This window comes from Lutra lutra, chromosome 17 (assembly GCF_902655055.1).
Source record: "Lutra lutra chromosome 17, mLutLut1.2, whole genome shotgun sequence".
NCBI classification, from domain to species: Eukaryota; Metazoa; Chordata; class Mammalia; order Carnivora; family Mustelidae; genus Lutra; species Lutra lutra.
The window spans coordinates 18,316,579-18,335,142 of record NC_062294.1 but is presented as its reverse complement, the minus strand read 5'-3'; the positions used below and the strand labels follow the sequence as shown (position 1 = coordinate 18,335,142).

The 18,564-nt window shown below is 45.5% G+C and overlaps 2 protein-coding genes across 6 annotated transcripts in view; one reads left to right on the top strand and one right to left on the bottom strand.

The window, feature by feature from the left end:
* Nucleotides 1–11,558, top strand: part of LRRC36 (leucine rich repeat containing 36) — a 47,168-nt gene extending 35,610 nt beyond the window's left edge. For 2 of the 5 annotated variants that reach the window (XM_047711946.1, XM_047711949.1), the window contains 7 exons: nt 648–1,088; nt 1,664–1,953; nt 4,318–4,483; nt 5,441–5,586; nt 6,374–6,497; nt 7,197–7,311; nt 9,314–9,644. In XM_047711946.1, coding sequence (XP_047567902.1) covers nt 648–1,088; nt 1,664–1,953; nt 4,318–4,483; nt 5,441–5,586; nt 6,374–6,497; nt 7,197–7,311; nt 9,314–9,539 — 1,508 coding nt within the window. In that variant the 3' untranslated portion in view covers nt 9,540–9,644. Of the gene's footprint in view, nt 1–647; nt 1,089–1,663; nt 1,954–4,317; nt 4,484–5,440; nt 5,587–6,373; nt 6,498–7,196; nt 7,312–9,313; nt 9,645–9,730; nt 9,892–11,378 lie in introns of those variants that run through there. The other 3 variants (XR_007123995.1, XM_047711947.1, XM_047711948.1) reach the window with 3 other exon arrangements.
* A 2,555-nt stretch (nt 11,559–14,113) lies between these two features.
* Nucleotides 14,114–17,822, bottom strand: TPPP3 (tubulin polymerization promoting protein family member 3). Its single transcript, XM_047711968.1, has 4 exons — nt 17,615–17,822; nt 15,021–15,214; nt 14,752–14,905; nt 14,114–14,650 (listed from the first exon to the last, which is right to left on the bottom strand). The coding sequence occupies exons 2-4, from the start codon at nt 15,206–15,208 to the stop codon at nt 14,462–14,464; spliced, it is 531 nt and encodes a 176-aa protein (XP_047567924.1). The 5' UTR covers nt 15,209–15,214; nt 17,615–17,822; the 3' UTR covers nt 14,114–14,461.
* Between the last annotated feature and the right edge of the window lie 742 nt (nt 17,823–18,564).

Here is an 18,564-nt window from a genome sequence, read left to right as displayed (position 1 = left end):
AAAACTCCAAAGAGCACAAAGACTTCTACTTGCCGCACTCTGACACTCTTTAACAATGACATACAGCTGTCTGAAAGAAATGCTTTATAGCTGGTTAGGGATTTTCATAGGTTTTTGATTCCCTGCCTTTTGATTGGCTTAGGATGCTGGTTCCCAGTGTATGAATATAGGACCTCTGGCTGGAGTTTCAGGGTGGGGTTGGGCTTAGCTTTATTGTGAGGAGTCTGTGAAATCATAGACCTACCAATTATTGTGTATAGAGTGAAGACATAAGATCACAACTATTGTCATATGGGGTACACCAAAATTTTTGCATGAAAACAGCATCTAGAAAACTCTGATACTATAGTTTTAGGAGGAAATTCCTAGGGGATTAGGTTGACATGAAGTTTATCTCCAGAATGCTAAAGATTCTTTACTGTTCACACAGCATCCAACACATTTTGTTGTTGTTCCATGTAAAAATCTTTTATCATTTTATGCTACTATTTATCAAAATTATAAACCATCGCTTCCTAAGAACTTTTTCTGGTACACCGAGGTATGTCTAGTGAACATAGGTACCCTAGTGAACAGAGGTACCCTAACTGAGCCAAGAAGAATTCTCATTGTATTTTGTCTTTTCTTTTCTCCTTGGTGGTGGTTAGAATTTAGACGCTACTCTCCTCGTCAGTCTACGGTCCGATCCCCAGAGAAGATGGCTAGAGAAGGGTACCGACTATCTTTTTTGGACAATAAGTCTTCAGGTTCTTCTCCAGAAAAGGATTTGATACTAAAACCTGATAATCACCAGCTTACCCATGATGTCTCATTGGGTAAACGTCTGGATGTGGGTGATTCTAGCCAGATCCATCCCTATCAGTTACCTTCAGATGCTGGTCTAGAAAATTATGATTGTCATTATTCTCACAATCTGTCCCTGCATGGAAGTCTTGGAAAAAGGCCTCAGAGAAGCAAGAACTACCGTGAATATAGCATAAAGCCTTCAAATGACATGAAGGCCACCACATCCCATTCCTGTGGAGACTTACTGACTTCTCTGTCAAACCCTGACTCTAGCACTGGAAGGCTTTTAAAGCTTAGTTCAGGTAATAGCTTCCTGTGAGTATATAGGCCTTTTTCCTAGTCATGAGATAGAGGTATAACTGAAGATCTTGGAGTTAACATTTCTTAAATTGCATTAGCATTTTTTAAATTTGATTTTTGGATTGTCAGTAGCCAATGAAACTTCCAGAAATCTGCAGGATATGAGTTTAACATATAGATATATTATTAAAGAAAATATGCAGAAATGTAAGCTTCATAACTATGTACTCTTATAGCTAAATATCATGCCAGGACATATTTCTAGTAACGTCTAGCCTTCTCTGGCCAGTCGGAGCAATACACTTCACATACTACTTCATAGTAGTGAAGACAGAAGAGATGCATGTTATTCTCCACCCGCTGCTTACTGCTCTCATGTGGGCTTGGAGTATGTGGACAGTAGGATTTATCCAGAGTAGGATTTTTTCAGATGGCGGGGAGGATCCATAGAGTTGAAGGTGTATAGTATAGTAGGGAGAGGTTATTATGACCATTGGACTCCTGGTGGGGTAAGGTTGAAAGTGAGACATGAAGGAGCTGAAAGGCAGGGTCATCTCCCAGCCTCTTTCCTTCACAGATCTGTATGCCACAACACATTTCAACAGTGACCCTGCTCTGCTTGTTAATGTAGAGCAACAATTATCTACCAGTCTCAGTGATATAACACCAGCGCATGGTTCTTTCCCAAACAACTCCGCCCTGGGAGACTCTCTACGGACACTACTGTTGCCTACTGGGACCTCCGAACACAGAGAGAATCTGACCAAGAGGTCATTAAGCCCATCGAGGAGAGGATTCAAACGGAAGGACAATATCCTTGCCACCTTGAATCCAAAGACTGGTTTCAGAGATGCTATGGGAAGCGAGGCAAGTATTGGTTTGTTTGTGCTTGTTCATCAAACACATCACATCCAAGACCTGTTGAGGGTGGTAGTGATTCTGACCAAGGGTACTACAAATTCAAAGGGATTTTCAGAGGCCAGTGGTTAATACTACCAGGCCAAAGCCTGTGCTCTATTGTCCTTAGGAAAGGCATTCCCCTTCTGCTGCATTTTCTCATTTCTGTTACAGTGAGAACATTCCCTAATCTACTTCCAGAGTATAAATTTTGTGGGGACATACTCTGATAATAAGAAGTAGCAGACAGAGTTTACCACAGCAGGGAATGCAGAAGTTGCCAGAGGCTCTGAGTTGGCTGAAGAGTGAACTCTGTAGCACTAATGTTTATAATCTTAAAATCTTAAATTTTTTTAACCTTTTTAAAAAAATTTTATTTATTTATTTGACAGAGATCACAAGTAGGCAGAAAGGCAGGCAGAAAGAGGAGGAAGCAGGCTCCCTGCAGAGCAGAGAGCCTGATGCGGGGCTCAATTCCAGGACCCCGAGATCATGACCTGAGCCGAAATCTTAAATTTTAAAATTATTCACAGTTGCTTTTTATTCATTTAGTCATAAATGAATAAACATATATATATATGTGTGTGTGTATATATATATATATATATATATATATATATATAATATCTAAATAAATACAAAATAATTGTGAATTTTACTGGGCAGATCTACCTGTACATATTTCTATATAAGATTCTTACTAAATAAAAAGTGTCTTTAGTAGTAGGTCCAACACTAACATTTAACATATAACATTTAAAATATTACAGGGGCGGGGGACCTGGGTGGCTCAGGTTAAGTCGGTTAAGCCGCTGCCTTCGGCTCAGGTCATGATCCCAGGGTCCTGGGATCGAGTCCCACATCAGGCTCTCTGCTCAGCAGGAAGCCTGCTTCTGCCCCCCCTCTGCTGCCTGCCTCTCTGCCTACTTGTAATCTCTGTCAAATAAATAAATAAAATCTTTAAAAAATATATATTACAGGGGCATCTGGGTGGCTCAGTTAAGCATCTGCCTTTGGCTCAGGTTGTGATCCAAGGGTCCTGGAATCCCTGTGTCTAGCTCCCCACTCAGTGGGGAGCTTGCTTTTTCCTCTTCCTCTTCCTTTCCCCTGTGGCCATGTTGTCTCTCTTTCTCTCTCTCTCTCTCTCTCTAATAAATCAATAAAATCTTTCAAATGTTATAGAACATTATGTTTACTATATGTTAACATACTAAATATAAACTTATGAGTTACAATTTTTAAAATACTCCCCAGGGTGCCTAGGTGGCAATGTTGGTTAAGCATCTGACTCTTTATTTCATCTCAGGTCATGATCTCGGTGTCATGGGATTGAGCCCTACATCGGGATGCATGCTGAGCATGGAGTATGCTTGAGATTCTCTCTCCCTCTGCCCTTCCCCTCATGCTCTCTCTTTCTAAAATAAATAAATGTCTTAAAATACAATAACCCGCATTTTTGGGAGGTCTCTTTGGTTCAGTCAGTAGAGCATGTGACTACTGATCTCAGGGTCATGAGTTCGAGCATCATATTGGATATAGAAATTACTTAAGTAAACTAAAAATTTTTTTAAATGCTCCCCATTTTGTGATCCGTAAAATGTTTTTTTAAAGATTTTATTTATTTGACAGAGAGAGATCACAAGTAGGCAAAACAGAAGGCAGGTAGAGAGAGGGAAGCAGGCTCCCTGCCGAGTAGAAAGCCCCACGCGGGGCTTGATCCCAGGACCCCGAGATCATGACCTGAGCTGAAGGCAGAGGCTTAACCCACTGAGCCACCTAGGCGCCCCTGTAAAATGTTTTGTTTTTTTTTTTTTTAAGATTTTATTTATTTATTTGACAGACAGAGATCACAAGTAGGCCAAGAAGCAGGCAGAGAGAGAGAGAGGAGGAAGCAGGCTCCTTGCCAAGCAGAGAGCCCGATGCGGGGCTCGATCCTAGGATCCTGGGATCATGACCTGAGCCGAAGGCAGAGGCTTCAACCCACTGAGCCACCCAGGCGCCCCTGTAAAATGTTTTTAAAATGTTCTGCAAGTTTAATCTTTTTATACTACATAACTTAATATACTGAGCCATAGTTCTAGGTGTCAAAACTTAATGTTTTCTTCTAAAAATCTCTACTGATTATGATAGAGTATACTGTTATCTCTGAAATTATCCTTGAATATACTACTATATTTGCTTGGACATAAATAACATTCTTTTCAAATCCAAACTGAGAGATGAAACCACCTTTTTTTTTTTTTAATGTTAACACTTTAAATGTCCAGAATCTTACTTCCCATATTGTATAAGAATGACAAATGGTTGGTGGTGTTTTCTTTTTTCTTTCTTGAGCCTCTCTCCAGTGACCTGGGCAGTTTGCATGGTTTGCCAGGAAACCACAGTCCGCCGATCTCTGCCAGAACCTCCCATGTGGCCACTGTCCTCAGACAGCTCTTGGAGCTTGTGGATAAGCACTGGAATGGCTCTGGCTCTCTTCTTCTTAACAAGAAGTTTCTCAGTAAGTGAATGCATTCTCAGCTCCTGAAGAAGGGTCAGAACCTTGCTTCTGCTCTGTGTTCCTATAAAAGCCACTCAGCCCCCTTAACTCGCAAGGAAAAAATTGTTTGCATGATCACCAAAATTTGTCAGTGGCACAGTAGTTGACAAATCTGCATTTTTCTCATAGTCGTCTTCCCTGTTTATCAATATTCTTCCCTCATGTACCAATTGTTTTATACCTTTTATGACTTTTTTTTGCTAGTCTTTGGGTAATATGTAGAGTGATGACATATGTAAAACAGAGCATTGTGGTGTTAATGATTATGAAAGGATTTTATGATCCTTGGGACAGTGCCAATAATAAATACAATAAAAATTTGGGCTTGATCATCAGAATTCTAAAATGCCTATTAAAATGTTATGATTTGAAAAACATGAATGAATAAATGACTTGGACTTTCTTAGGGCTTCTTTTTTAGGAAGTTGGAGGAAAAATAGTACTGCAAATGTTGCCGCCACGTGTTTATTTGTTGTTAAATGGAAAGAGTTCAAGGAGATTTTGGTGGTGGTAAACGTTTAGGAACTAGAAACTTTAAAGTTGCTTGGGCTTAATTTTTTTTTTAATTTCTAAAGGGACACATAAGAGAAAAAATCTTAGTATAGTTTCTTTCCTTCCCACATTGACTCTTTGCTCTCATTTTTTAGGAAATTATCCTCAGGAGCCACTCATCAGTGACTAGAGAATAATAGCACAGGGCTATTGAGGGTGTACTCATGAAGGTCTACTGTTGTTTCTCCATAGAAGGCATGGGATGGAATTTCTTATCCATTATGAAACACCTCTTATACTTAGCAAATTCTTGTAAAAAGGAAATAGTAGATTATATTTGTCCTACCAAGCTGGTAGTTGTTGACTAGGAATTCTGTGCTTTAGCTTTTAAGATTGGCCCGTGTGCCCAACCTGAATTTTTGGCAGGTCCTGCCCGAGATTTACTTCTGACTTTGGTAGTCCCTGCTCCTTCCCAGCAGTGGTGTCACTCACATCCTGAAGATACATCAAAAACCTTCCGCAGGAGAGAGATGGAACTGAAGGAAGCTGGGCATGTGGTCCCTAATGACATGGTATGTCTCTCTCATCTTCCTTTCCTACTCTTTCTTTACCAGAAAAGGACAGAGCAGCAAAACTAGAACAGCTTTGTGCCATAAACATCATCATCACCATGAACCTAGGTATTGGAGAACCAAAATCCAGAGAAGTCAGTCAAGGCAAATCAGGAACACAAAACTTGCCAGCAGGAACAACTTGGAGGTTCTGCAAGGATGACTCCCTAATCTTAGCCCTATTCCAAAAATTCTAAAGACTTGGAGAAAGAAAAAAATGACTTTAGAATGAAAATACTTAGGTTCGCATTTTGGAAGTTTATGGTTTAATTCCAATGAGGGAAGGCTAGTGTGTCTGGGATTGTGTCTTTCCTCCCTTCTGATGGAACAGAGAGCCCTGAAACAGGAGCCATTCCTAGAGGATCAGGCTGCTGACTTTGGGAAAGGAAGAAGGGACCCATATCTGTAGGCTTTTCCCCTCTTTTCTTAGCATAAGAGGATTTTCACACACCAACTTACATTTCTAGAACTTTAGAGAGGTGACTCAGAATTGCTGGCCACTGTCAGAGAAGCACTTGTCCTGCAAGAGTAGTGAATAACTCACAGGAAAGACTGCATCTTCTTGTGCTGTTTGTTTGCTGCACTTGAGCTATTTTTACCAAAATTAAAATTCTAATGAGAAAGTCAGAGAGATGCTGAGCTCCATTTAGTTTATCACTAAAAGAGAAAAATGTTTTTCAGTTTTCTAAAAGCCCTCCACAGATTTTGAGATTCTTAATGTATTTGTATTGTGTTTTCTCATCTAAAGGAAAGTTTGAAGCAAAAACTGGTCAGAGTGCTAGAAGAAAACCTCGTTTTGTCAGAAAAAATCAAGCAGTTGGAGGAAGGTGCTGCTACCTTGATTGTGAGTGGGCACCAGTCACACACTTATGGTGAGTTCAGGAAAGCAACATGTGGTGTGTCCCAAGACAACTGTTTGTTTATAGATGACCCATTTAATAAGCTTCATCAACTGAGGCTTCACCTCAGACCTACTGAATTAGAATCTGTTTTTAACAAAATCCCCAGGTGATTTGTAAGCGTATTAAAGTTTAAGAAGTACTGTTCTATGAGACTGACTTCCTTAGGACCAGAGTTCCCGTGCTTCATTATTGCAGGCAACGGTAACATTTTGGGGGAACTAGGTATGAGTGCCTCAACTACAAATTCAGTTTCTGTGCATACTCATTGAGTTATTACTATGTGCCTAACACAGTTCCAGATGTTTTCACAGATTCCGTAAGCACTGAAGGACCTACATTCACAAACTAAAATGGAGAATATAGAGAGGCCTAATGTGTTGACTCTGCTAAATGAGGATTGAATCCTCATAACCATGGTGGGGCAGGGTTATTAACCTTAGTGAAATTCTGAAAAATAAACTAATGTGCAGTATTAAATGATTGAATTTTAATTCTGATATCTCTGTTCCTAAGCCCCATATCGGCTGTCTCTGAGGGAATGGTGAATGGAGTGCAGAGATGGAGGCAGTGGGGCCCTTAATTCTTTAGATGGCTACCTGACTACTTAAGCTCTGCTCAAAGATAGTGGCTTGGAATCCTGTTCATGCCTGGCTACTGTACCCTTTGTAGATGATCTTCTGCGCAAAAACCAACAGCTGAACATGCAAGTGGCTTGCCTGAACCAGGAGCTTGCCCAGCTGAAAAAGCTGGAGGAGACAGTGGCCCTTCTCCACGAAAGTCAGAGGTAGGAGAGGGCCTATCTAGCTAGCTTCTGGAGGCAGATACTTATTTTCCTTTATCAGCTTTGTCTTATTTGATAATGTCTATATCCTTTTCAAAATAACTCCATTCTGTGTGTAAACCTCATGTATGTAGGTGTATCTGTGTGTAAACCTTCTGTGTTCCAGGACACATGAGTGCTTAAGGTGGGTTGCAACACCTTAAAAATAAGTAGTTTCTCACTAGATCCAACAGGATCCTTGTTTGAGTCAGCTAGCTTTCCTTGGTCACTGCGTGCCCCTAAAATCAGCCATCTGGCTCTTCTGGGAAATGCCTGCCTCCTAATGATCTCAGGAGAGACATCAAGCACTTAGGGAGAGTGACGAAGTCCAATGTATTTGTTCTCTTCAGAGGAGCTCGACAGTATCCGCCTCTTCAAAAAATGGTACCCTCAGAATGCCAGCCAGACAAATCAGAAGCTTCAAGACTATTAGTACATTTACAGAAGCTCTTGACATTTTGATTTGCAAAACACCTTTGCTATGACTTTAATTGAAGTTTAAACATAAGAACCCCATCCCCATACTTGCATCCTCACACTTTACTTCATGAATACCTTGTGAATTAGGATAGCTTCATATTCAGAGAATTAGACCCAGACCCATTCTAGATGGCTTTTTTTTAAACTATTCATTATAATTATTTCAAACACAAAAGTAGAGGGAGCAGCATAAAATCATCCTTCTCAAACAGGGTATCAGAATCACCTGAAAAACTTAATGAAATGTAGATTGCTGGGTCCCCAGCCTGAGTTTCTGACTCAGCAGTTCTGATGGGTACAGAGAATTTACATTTCTAATAGGTTTCCAGGTGATGGCTGTTGCTGATTTGGGGACCGCATTTTGAAAACTTTAGGGTATATCTCTTTAAGTGATGTATAGTCAAATTGCTATATATTTAAAAGATTTTATTTGTTTATTTGACAGACAGAGATCATAAGTAGGCAGAGAGGCAGGCGGAGAGAGAGGAAGCAGGCGGAGAGAGAGGGAGCAGGCTCCTTGCTGAGCAGAGAGCCTGATTTGGAGCTCGATCCCAGGACCCTGGGATCATGACCTGAGCGGAAGGCAGAGGCTTTAACCCACTGATCCACCCAGGCGCCCCTCAAATTGCTATATTTTAAAGTAACTTGAAATAATTCTTGTGTGTGTTGTTAAACCATCAATTCAATATACAGCCTCAACTTGTTTCATTTTGCCTTTGATTCATAAGGAATTTAGTTGTTTTTATTTACTCTTCTTTTGTAATTATGTAAAACATTTATTTACATGGTCTCAAAGTCAAATCTACAAAATGTTATCTTATTCAGACAAATATAAAAAGCATAATGTTGTTTTAACGTTTTTTTCTTAGAAATCACTTCACAGCAGTATATAGAGTTAATTTTCCTTCCTTTTTATAACTGCATAGGACTCCAACTGTGATTAGTCTTCTATTGATGGACATTTAGGTGGAAAGTATTTTTGCTGTTACAAATAGTATTACAATGAACAACATTGTGCATGCTTTTTTTTTTTTTTTTTTGTTAGCCTCTGATAGCTTTTAGTATTACATGGTAATACAGAGTCCAAGAATACAGTCATGACTAGCACCATTAGTTAATTAGGATCAATTAGATGAAGTAGAAGTTAAGATTTGGGGGTAGAAATTGGAGGCCTGGTCAGGTGCCAGTCTTCCAGTACTTCCACTTACCTCATCATGAAAGTGCTTTGGAAAGAATAGAACAATTACTATATAAAATGTGAACTTATGTTATTGCTGCAGTCAGTCTGGAACATAATCAAACAGAACTGTAATGAAGAAAGAAACTGTCAGCCTGCTTTTAAAATAACCCACTCATAAATCGGTCATTTCTTTCTATTTAAAGATGTTACTTCATTTTACATTTGTCTTTAGTAAATATTTCAGGTCTGAATAGCATCTGCTTTGCTTTTATGATTTCATGACTGTCTTTTTCGCCTGTGCCTCAGATCCCTGGTGGTAACTAATGAGTATCTGCTGCAGCAGCTGAATAAAGAGCAAAAAGGTTATTCTGGGAAAGCACTCCTGCCTCCTGAGAAGAGTCATCATTTGGGGAGATCGTCACCCTTTGGGAAAAGCACGCTGTCTTCCTCCTCACCAGTGGCACATGACACGGGTCAGTATCTAATACAGAGTGTCTCAGACTCTGTTCCAGAGCCTAGTTTATGGAGCTAGTGCTGAGCACCTTCTCTGCAGCTTCCCTCTCAGCCCCAGGGGGGCTCTCGGTGTCATTGCCACTAGTATGGTGGTATTTACCCACAAGATTAAGAAAAAATCTTATTCTGATTACATTGTATTGGTCCTTTTTATTTCCTTTTTTTTTTTTAATCTCCTCCCATTGGGTCATTCTTTCTCCCTGCCCACAGAAATAGTTGACACTTAATCCTACGCATCATATCACATAGAAACATTTGGCTGAAAATGTTGAAAGGAAAAAAACATCAGACATTTTTTTGAGTGTCACTTGAAACTATGTAGTCGAAGGTTAAAAAAGAACATCAACGGCCAGGTATGTTTTGTGTTAGAACAAATTTCAGAGATTCTATATTGATTGGTCCATCAAACATGTTTTGAGTTTCCTCCTATGATAGTAAAAAGGTGACACTGTCTGGGGTCAGCTCAGGAGAAACCAACAGTTTAGTTGAGAAAAGCAAAACTCATGTGATGGTATTTGGTATTGGTATCAAACAGGTCTAAATACAAGCCCAAAGATGCCCTGGAGAGAGAAACAGAGAGGGAGAGAGAGAGGCAGAGGAAGGAATTCCCACTCTGGGGAGTTGGAGAAGGCATCACTGAGGACCTGTCATATGAGTGGAAGTTTGCAGAATTATAGTGGTAACAGATAGAGGGGGCATGCGGAGTCTCCCAGGCCAAGAATGCAAGAAGAGTCTGAAGCCCCTAGAGGGATTGCAGGGCAGGAAAGATGTGGGTCATGATCCTGGGAGAATATATATATTCTCCTGGGAGAAAAAGTATATATATGTATGTATGTATATATGTATATATGTATACATGTATACATAAATATACATGTACATACATATATACATATATATGTATATATATATAGGACCTGTCCTAGCCTGGGAGATATGGTGTCAGGAAATGTCTGCTAAAGAAATGATCTTTCTTTTCCTTTTTTTTTTTTTTTTTAATTTTATTGTAGTTATGTTAAGGAATCTCTGTGCCCAATGTGGGGCTCAAACTTTTGACCCCAAGATCAATAGTCACATGCTCCTCCCACTGAGCCAGCCAGGTGCCCTTAAAGAAAGGATCTTTTTTTTTAAGATTTTATTTATTTATTTGGCAGAGAAAGATCACAAGTAGGCAGAGAGGCAGGCAGAGAGAGAGGAGGAAGCAGGCTCTCTGCCGGGTGGAAAGCCTAATGGGAGCTCAATCCCAGGACCCTGGGGTCATGTCCTGAGCCAAAGGCAGAGGCTTTAACCCACTGAGCCACCCAGGCGCCCCAAGAAAGGATCTTTTAACTGAGACCTGAAGAATGAATAAGAAGTCTTCAAGCTAAAGCATAGGGCCAAGGACAGAGGCAATGGGAAGGAACATGGTCCATTCAGGGAACTGAGGTGCTGAGAAGAGATGAGTAGGAACTAGGTCGCACTGGTCCTTGAAGATTTTAGATGGGAAGACAAAGGAGTGACATTTGTGTTTGAGAAGCTTTCTATGTAAAAGGAATGTGTTGAGGGCCATGTGGAGTAGGGGAAACCAAAGAGGAGGCAGAGATGTGAGCAAAGACTGGTGTGGTGCAGACCAGAGATGAAGCTTCCAAATGTTAGCTTTGGGCTCACTTTACACAAGTACCCTGTATTTTAGCCCCGAGGCATTATTTTTCCAAATCCCGATTGGTTGGACATTTAAAAATCGATGGGAAAGATAATGAAAATGGCTTTAAGTGTGTTTCTGCTTCACGGTAGTGCAGGCAGCTAATGTTGCCAGAGAGCATGTAGAAGGCAAAGGACTGTCAACCTAACTCCGTGTTGTGCTTCTCTCCATCTCCAGGGTCATGTCAGAGAGAGAGAGAGAGACAGGTGGAAAGATTATACACTTATTTGCTCCCCTGACCCAGGTACTCTGCAGGGAAGGAGAGCTATAGCCAAAATAATGAGACATGAAGATCACAACCAAGATCGCACACCTCTAAGTTATAAATAAAATCCACAGATCTCTGAATTTTATGTGGGTTCTCAAAAGGAGCATGTACAAAGGAGCCATAAGTTTCTTTGAGGAGCATGGCCCTGCAGGAACTCAAGTGAGCTTGTACTCTGTGGAAGTAGTGAGAACAGCTCCCCTCCTGACTTTCCTAGGCCTGCCTTGGCCCCATTAAGAGGACCCCAAAGAGCATAAACCTTGCCCAGGTAGGGTAGCCTCAGCCAATAGCCTTATAGCCCTGAGTAGTCGTATTTCAGTGTCCTGGATCAGTACACAGGCCAACTTACTGGGTAGACCATTGAGGGAAAAATAATGAACTTCTCAACCCCAGCTCTCCCTTCCTTGCCCTATGGACATCTAATAATGCTAGACCCAAAACACATTTAGGGTACCTCTAAGGAGGAGCAGACTGAGTCAATCACCTTTCACCCTATTTTCTATTGGCACTGAAAGTGACTGGTCCTGCCCCAGGCCAGGCACCTCTCTAGGGTTGCTGGCCATGTCTGGGAGAGTCAACTGTGTTTCCTAATTTCCCTTGGTCCAGAGGGCAGGGACAGGGATGGGGGTGTCAAAGAGAGGGCCAAAGAGTTGTTGCCCTGTGGGGCTAAGTGGGCTCAACATGGAGTGGGAAGGTTCGTGAAGCAAGTAGAAAGTCAGTGGAGAGGGATTTCTCACCATAGGCCTGGCACTGTTGGGTGGAAAAAGGAAACAGGGCTGGGATGGAAACTGGATTCTCAGGGAAGTTCTACGTCCAAAAGGAGGAGCAGGGCCAATCTGACAAGTGTAGCCTTCTTGCCAGCCATACATAGAGTTTTAATGGCTCTGTCTCACAGAACCTAACCTCTCTTCCTTGCCTATCTGGTTTGCTAGCCAGGGTACCCAAAGCTTTCCACCATGAGGAGACTGTGGAGGATGGAACAGTGATAACTGAAGGGCTGAAGTGGCATTATTTGGGTGGTCGATGCCACATACCAGATTCTGCTAGATCCATCAGTCCTTAAGGAGTTTACTGGCTCCAGGAGGGCCTTTATTTCTCTCAGGTTCTGTAACTACTTTTCAAGAAGAGGTGCTTTACTCCTATAAAGTAGAGTTTTGTGGCTCAGCCTTTTCTCTCTCTGGACTCCTCTAAGCCATGTTGCTAGTCATAGGAGGAGCTGAGCTGCTGCTCCCCTATACATTGGATGGTACTCACCTGCTTAATAGCCTGGACCAATTTGCAATACAGTTAAATTCTTTTCACCATGGGAATTATTTTAGTAAATGCAAGCCAGAAGGATTTGGGTTTCAGTCTTATTTTGCTCACTTAAGTTTGCAATTCAACAAATTCCATAAGACTGAAGAAATCATTCCTTTTACTGTCTGATGATGGGAGAGATAAAGCTCTCTGAAACTCCTCCCTGGGCGGTGATGTGGTCAGCTGAGTCAGGAGGAGCCCATAGCTGCCAACTGTTAGGCAAGGCTCTGCTGTGGCCAGGTGCTGACCTCCCCACTGTAATTCCCATCTCATCTCCCTAGTGTCCCTGCCCATACTATTCTTCTCCAACCCCACTCCAAATAGAGTTGGACTCAGGGACTCTAGGCTTACCTGGGGAAGGAACATCCCAGAACAGTCTATGGGATGAGGGAATAAAGAGCTATAAGCTTTGCTGCCTTATCCACATCAGAAGAAAAAAAAAAAAAAAAGGCATTTGTGGGTGTGTATCTGTTAAGCCTTTTCTAGCATCCTTGGGAGTTGCCCTCTCCTGGGCAGGCCCTAAGTTCCATCTAGTCTGCTTCTCAGCGGGAAGGAAGGAGAGTTGGCCCCAAAACCCTGGGCTTGGAAATAGCTATGGCCTAATACCCAGAGCCTCAGAGAAGAAAAAAGGTTGATCTCAGGCACCAGAGATTTCCCCTCTCCTCTCCCAACCTGGGATGTTGAACAAATGCGAGGGAATCAGTAAGCAGCCCCTTCACTGTTGGACATCCTGCTCACCTGCCAAAGGCTGGTGTTGGGTGCCAGGCTCTATCACTGGCCATCCAGCACCATTTTTGGAAATCAGTGTTAGGGCTTGCTGTTAGAAAAAGCCTGGCCTGGGGCAAGAAACATGGTTCTGGGCTCTGTTCTGCAGAAGTCCCCTCACTCTCTGGGCCTCAGCTCTAAAATTAGGGAGTTGGACTATCTACTCTCTAACATTCCTACTGGTCTTGCATTCTCTGACCTTCTGAGTTAGACCCCAAAATGACTAACCTTGGTGGCCCCATTGAGGTAGGGACCTGTCAGCAGACATAAACCTGAGGCCTGGCACTGGGCCCTCCCCAACACCTGGCCCAGGCCTAGTCTGCTATCTCATTCCTCTTTCCTGGAGAGGTTCAAGACTGAACCCTAATAGGACAGCAAGCTGTGATCTTAAGATTATGGGTAAAGACTGAGGTGAGAGGCCATAGAATTTCCTAAGGAGCATCCTCAGGCAGTCTGGCTCTGTGCTAATGGAAGGGGCCTGATGTATGTCTTTTTCTGGGCAGAGTGTGACATGCAAGTGAGTGGCAACAGAGGTCATCAAGGTGTGAATGTCAATAACCCTATTATTATAAACTTGACCAGGCCATATTGGTACAAAAGGTGACTTTATTGAGGTCTGGGTAAAAATTAGGCACTTGGCCAGAGCAGCAGCTTAAATATGAGGCAAGCACGCAGGGGTTAGCCATGCCTGGGGCTAGGTTGGGGCAGTGAGGCAATAGGCACAGACTCTCCCCAGATAGCTGAAGTCAGGGAGGAAAGAGGAAGGGGGAAGGGGATGCAGAGCAGTCTGGGTCAGAGTCCTGGTGGGGCTGGGCAGAAAGCGCTGGGTGGTAGGTCCAGCAGGGAGGGGACAGGGCTCTCTTGCTCCACATGCCCTTTAGGCCCAGGCCTGAGCATCTGTTGGGGGCAGCCGCACTGGGGGTCTTCCCAGGCATCACTTCTTGACCTTGGCATCATAGGTGCCCGCATTCTTGTAGGCACTCACATAGCCGCTGTCATCCAGGATGTCCTGACGCCCAGCAATGCCCTTGCCCTTGCCGCTCTCATCGAAGCGCTCCTTATGGGAGCCTGTGTACTTGCTGGTGTCGGTCAGCCGTTCCACAGCACCTCCTGTCTTTGCTTTCTGTTTGGATAGAGTAGTTCCCCCAGGGATGCCTGGTTAGGGAGCCCAGCCCTCCACACCCAGCCATGATTCCCCATTTCCCCGTCAGCCAAGGTACTTACGGTGACTCCCACATTGGCTGGCTCCTTGCCTGCCACCAGCTGGCAGATAGCATCAAAGGCTTCCTCCTTACTCTTCCCTTTGAATCGCTTCATTGCCAGCTCTTCTAGGGCCTTCTTGAACTCCTCATAGTTGATAACCCGAGCAGACTTTCCCCTGCCAGGTATGTAAGCACCATTAGTTTCCCCCCTTCTCCATGTCTTCCCTGGTTCCAGCCCCCCAGTTCCCCACCTTCTGGGAACATCAGAAGCAAGGACTGCCTGAGGCTCACTTGACTTTGGAGAAGACGATGTCGACATCCGTCCCTGTCACCGCCTTTCCGTCAGCCACCTTGCAGTCCTTACACAGCTTGGCCCAGTTCTTGCCATTCATCTCTTGCCCACTGGCCTTGGGGTCACCATGGATGGCAAATTTGCGGAAGCTTTCCTCCAACCCAGCCACATCGGTGCTCGTTGCCATGCCACCCTGTGGTGGTGGGGGGAGACATGACCCACCTCAGTCACCTCTCAGCCAAGCTACCCCTCCTCTCCCCAGGGCACAGAACATCACTGCCTCTACCTCAAAATCTACCAAGGTCTGAGTTATGGGCACTTATGCCATAAACCCTCAGAATCATAGATGGAGCTGCCTGGGGAAAGGGGCTAGCATTCAGTATGTCCCTGGGCCTCAGAGCCCCAAAAGGAAAGGTACTGTCACTTAATGCCAGCCCTGGCTTAGAGTAGAGTTCAAAAGATGAAATCATGATCATGATGCCCACACTAGGCTGGGAACAGAGTGGCACTGTCCAGAAAGACTGTGAGGGCAGCAGCTGGGGCCATGGCTTTGTCTGGCTCTGGCACGAGGCCTGCTCGGGTGGAAGTGAGGCTGGCAGGGCTCGCCTCCCTCCCTGGGAGTTCCGTGCCTGGCTGCTAGTTGGGCAGGTATTTAGGACAGGGTCTCTGTCAGGGTCATCAGGACCCAGCAAGACACAGCCCAAGCTGAGAAGGGAGCCAAAGCATAAGCAGGGGTTATGTGCCTTAGGCAGGGGTGCAGCTGGCCCAGCCAGGACCTTGTTACTATTTGCTGTTAAACAAAAACATGAGGGGAGCAGGAGTTTGGGGCTGGCCTGGCCACAGTTTGTGAAGCCTGGAGACAGTTGCTAAGGGAGGGTAGTGCTACTGGGAGAATGTTGCTAAGGGCAGGATGGTGTCAGAGTGGTTCAGAGAGAAGCTCCCAGTGCTGCTGGGCTGGGCTGGGCTAGGGAACTGGGGCCCACGGGTGCGGCACACCAGCACTCCCAGCGCCTGGAGCACAACCATGGCCGCCTGGCCCCTTGCCATCCACTGGTGCTGTAACCTCCCAGTGTGTAGAGCTTAGGAGGAGCAGGTGATTTGGGGACTAGCATGGGTACAAGTTGTAGAGTTATGAGCCCCCAGAGGCATGTTGGTGACTGGAACTATGGCCTTGGTCCTATAATCCTCACACCTATACCCTATGCTGAAGCATACTTCCCCAGTGTCTACACCTTCAATCTTCCATGGAAGCCCCTGGCCACACCCTGAGCACTGTCACACCAGTCCACACTGCCATAGCTGAATGCACTCAACCCTGGCACTCAACATTCTCAGCCTTATTCCCCTGACCGCACCCTTAACCAGCCCTGGGACTGAGGGCCTAGACCTTTACCGAAGCACCCACCCCCACACATCCACTAACAGCTCAGTACAGAAACCCACCAATAATACCCTCAGCCCTGCACTAAAGTGTCCCTACTATACCTTCACAGTCCCCCTGCAGTCCCCTGAACATAGCTACAGCCCTGCACTGAAACTCCCTTCATGTATCACAACCCAGTACTGAGGCCTCCTTGATCATACCTTCAGCCCTCCACTACAGCTGCCTCCATCCACACACGCCCCAGTCTTGGGATTAGGACCCCCCCCCCAACATACCCACAGCTCTTACTGAGCCCCCTAACCAGAGCTTCACAACTCACCCCCTCTCCATAAACCTGTAGCCTTTGACCTCATCCTCACACCCACCATTGTCTGCAACCCACAGTTTTCTGGCCTCATGCTCAACCCCGCCCTGAAGCTTCCCAAGTGTCCATACCCACAGACTTGCATTTCCAGACTCCTAGGTACTGCACTGAGAGCCCCCATGTCGACTCCCCTATCTCCACTGCAGGCGCCTGACCACACCCTGTCATGTCCTCAGCAAACATCTACTTCTGCCTTTTATCCTAAGGCCTCCAGTGACCACAGCCTGGGCCCCTAAGGAACTACACCCCCTTTATATTTACCACTGGCCTTAACACTGAAAACCCTCTCCCAGTAACCACCCTCACCCGTCCCTAAGCTGCAATTTCTGGGACTGGTCCCACAGCCCCTACATTGTAATGACTCTGTGGGCCCACAATCCCAGGACATACAGCACTCCCCTTCCCTCCTTCTACACTGCAGCCTCCCACCAGGGATCCAGAGACCCAGACCAAGGGTAAAGTCTGGGGGAGCTTGCGGGCCACAGATGCTTGTCCCAGGTGACTGGCAGGATTCTGCATCCAGTGCTCACTCTTGTCTGTGGGAAGGATTCTTGGTACTAATCAGGTGGAGTCCGGTCGCAGGCCGTAGTCCCAGGAGTCTAGTAGGCCAAGGATGCAGCAGCCACGCCCAAGAACGGAGGCCACCCGCTGGCCCCCACTGGGACAGCTGGAGTCATCAATCAGCCAGGCGAGGAGGTGGGGGAGGAACGCCTGGGGCCCAGGGCTGGGCCGCTCAACTGGCTCGGTACCCTCTGGATTGGAACCCCTTCCAGAGCGCTCCCACCCCACCTCCTTCCTTATCATGCAGGATACGGATTAGGGTGGTCGGCGCTCGGGTCTCTTACCTGCTTCCACCTGGTGGCTGTTCCTGCAGTGCGTGTTCAGTGACAGAAAGACGCAAGAACGGACCGACGGACGCGAGACCAGGCGGCTCCAAAGCTCTGCTCCCTGCCGGCTCCAGGGCGGGACTGCAGCCCGGGCGGTTCCGCCGTATTATCCCCTGTTTCTCGGTCTCCATAGAGACAGCGAGTCCCACCCCGAGGGCTGTCTCGGCGGGAGAATGACCAAGGTCACGCTGGCCCCACCCACCAGACCCCGCCCCCTCCGTGCTCCACGGGGCGGGGCGGGGTGGGGGGCGGAGCTACTGCTTAAGCCTCATCCAGTAGCTCCAGGGCAGCTCCAGGGCTTTCACGCTGGGAGAGACCCGCTCCCTGCAGCTCTGGACAACCTCGGATGACCCCCTAATGTGAAAACAGCCTCATCCGGAGCTTCTCCCAAAGTTCAAAGCAGGTCCCCACCTCCACGGGGGAGATGAAGCTTCTCAGAGCCACAACCCAAGGCCATTTGGGAGCTGGAGTGGGCGGGGGTTGGTGGAAGGGTACAGAAGGTCGGGGCAGGGAGAGTTAGGTTGGGGAGAGGAGCGAGAAGGCCCCTCCCTCAATGGCAGGGGGGTCTAGAGCTGGTTCAAGACCACAGCTTTCCAATTAACGTGCAGCATCCCCAGGCCACAACTCGGGAGCATTGAGAGCAAGAGGGAACAATAAGCGAATCAAGTGGCCAGCCCCAGAATCCTAGTACACCGACTGCCATCCCAAATGCAGGAAAAAGCTCCTGGACCTCTGGCGTCTGCGTACTCCTTTATTCCCATCCTACCCCGGTATCAACCTCGCAGTCTCTGCTCCTGCCTCCGGATCCAAAAGCCTGCTTTCCCTCTTCAAGTATAAACCCTAATCTTCAAGAAAAATAACCTCCAAGCAGCCTTCCGAGTACTTTCCACAACCAGGAGCCTTGTAGT

Coding starts and splice junctions, on each gene's coding strand:
- TPPP3 (XM_047711968.1), bottom strand. CDS start 15,208: ATGGCAACGAGCACCGATGTGGCTGGGTTGGAGGAAAGCTTCCGCAAA. Junction 14,906..15,020: donor ATCGTCTTCTCCAAAGTCAA/GTGAGCCTCAGG, acceptor CATACCTGGCAG/GGGAAAGTCTGCTCGGGTTA. Junction 14,651..14,751: donor CAGCCAATGTGGGAGTCACC/GTAAGTACCTTG, acceptor CTATCCAAACAG/AAAGCAAAGACAGGAGGTGC.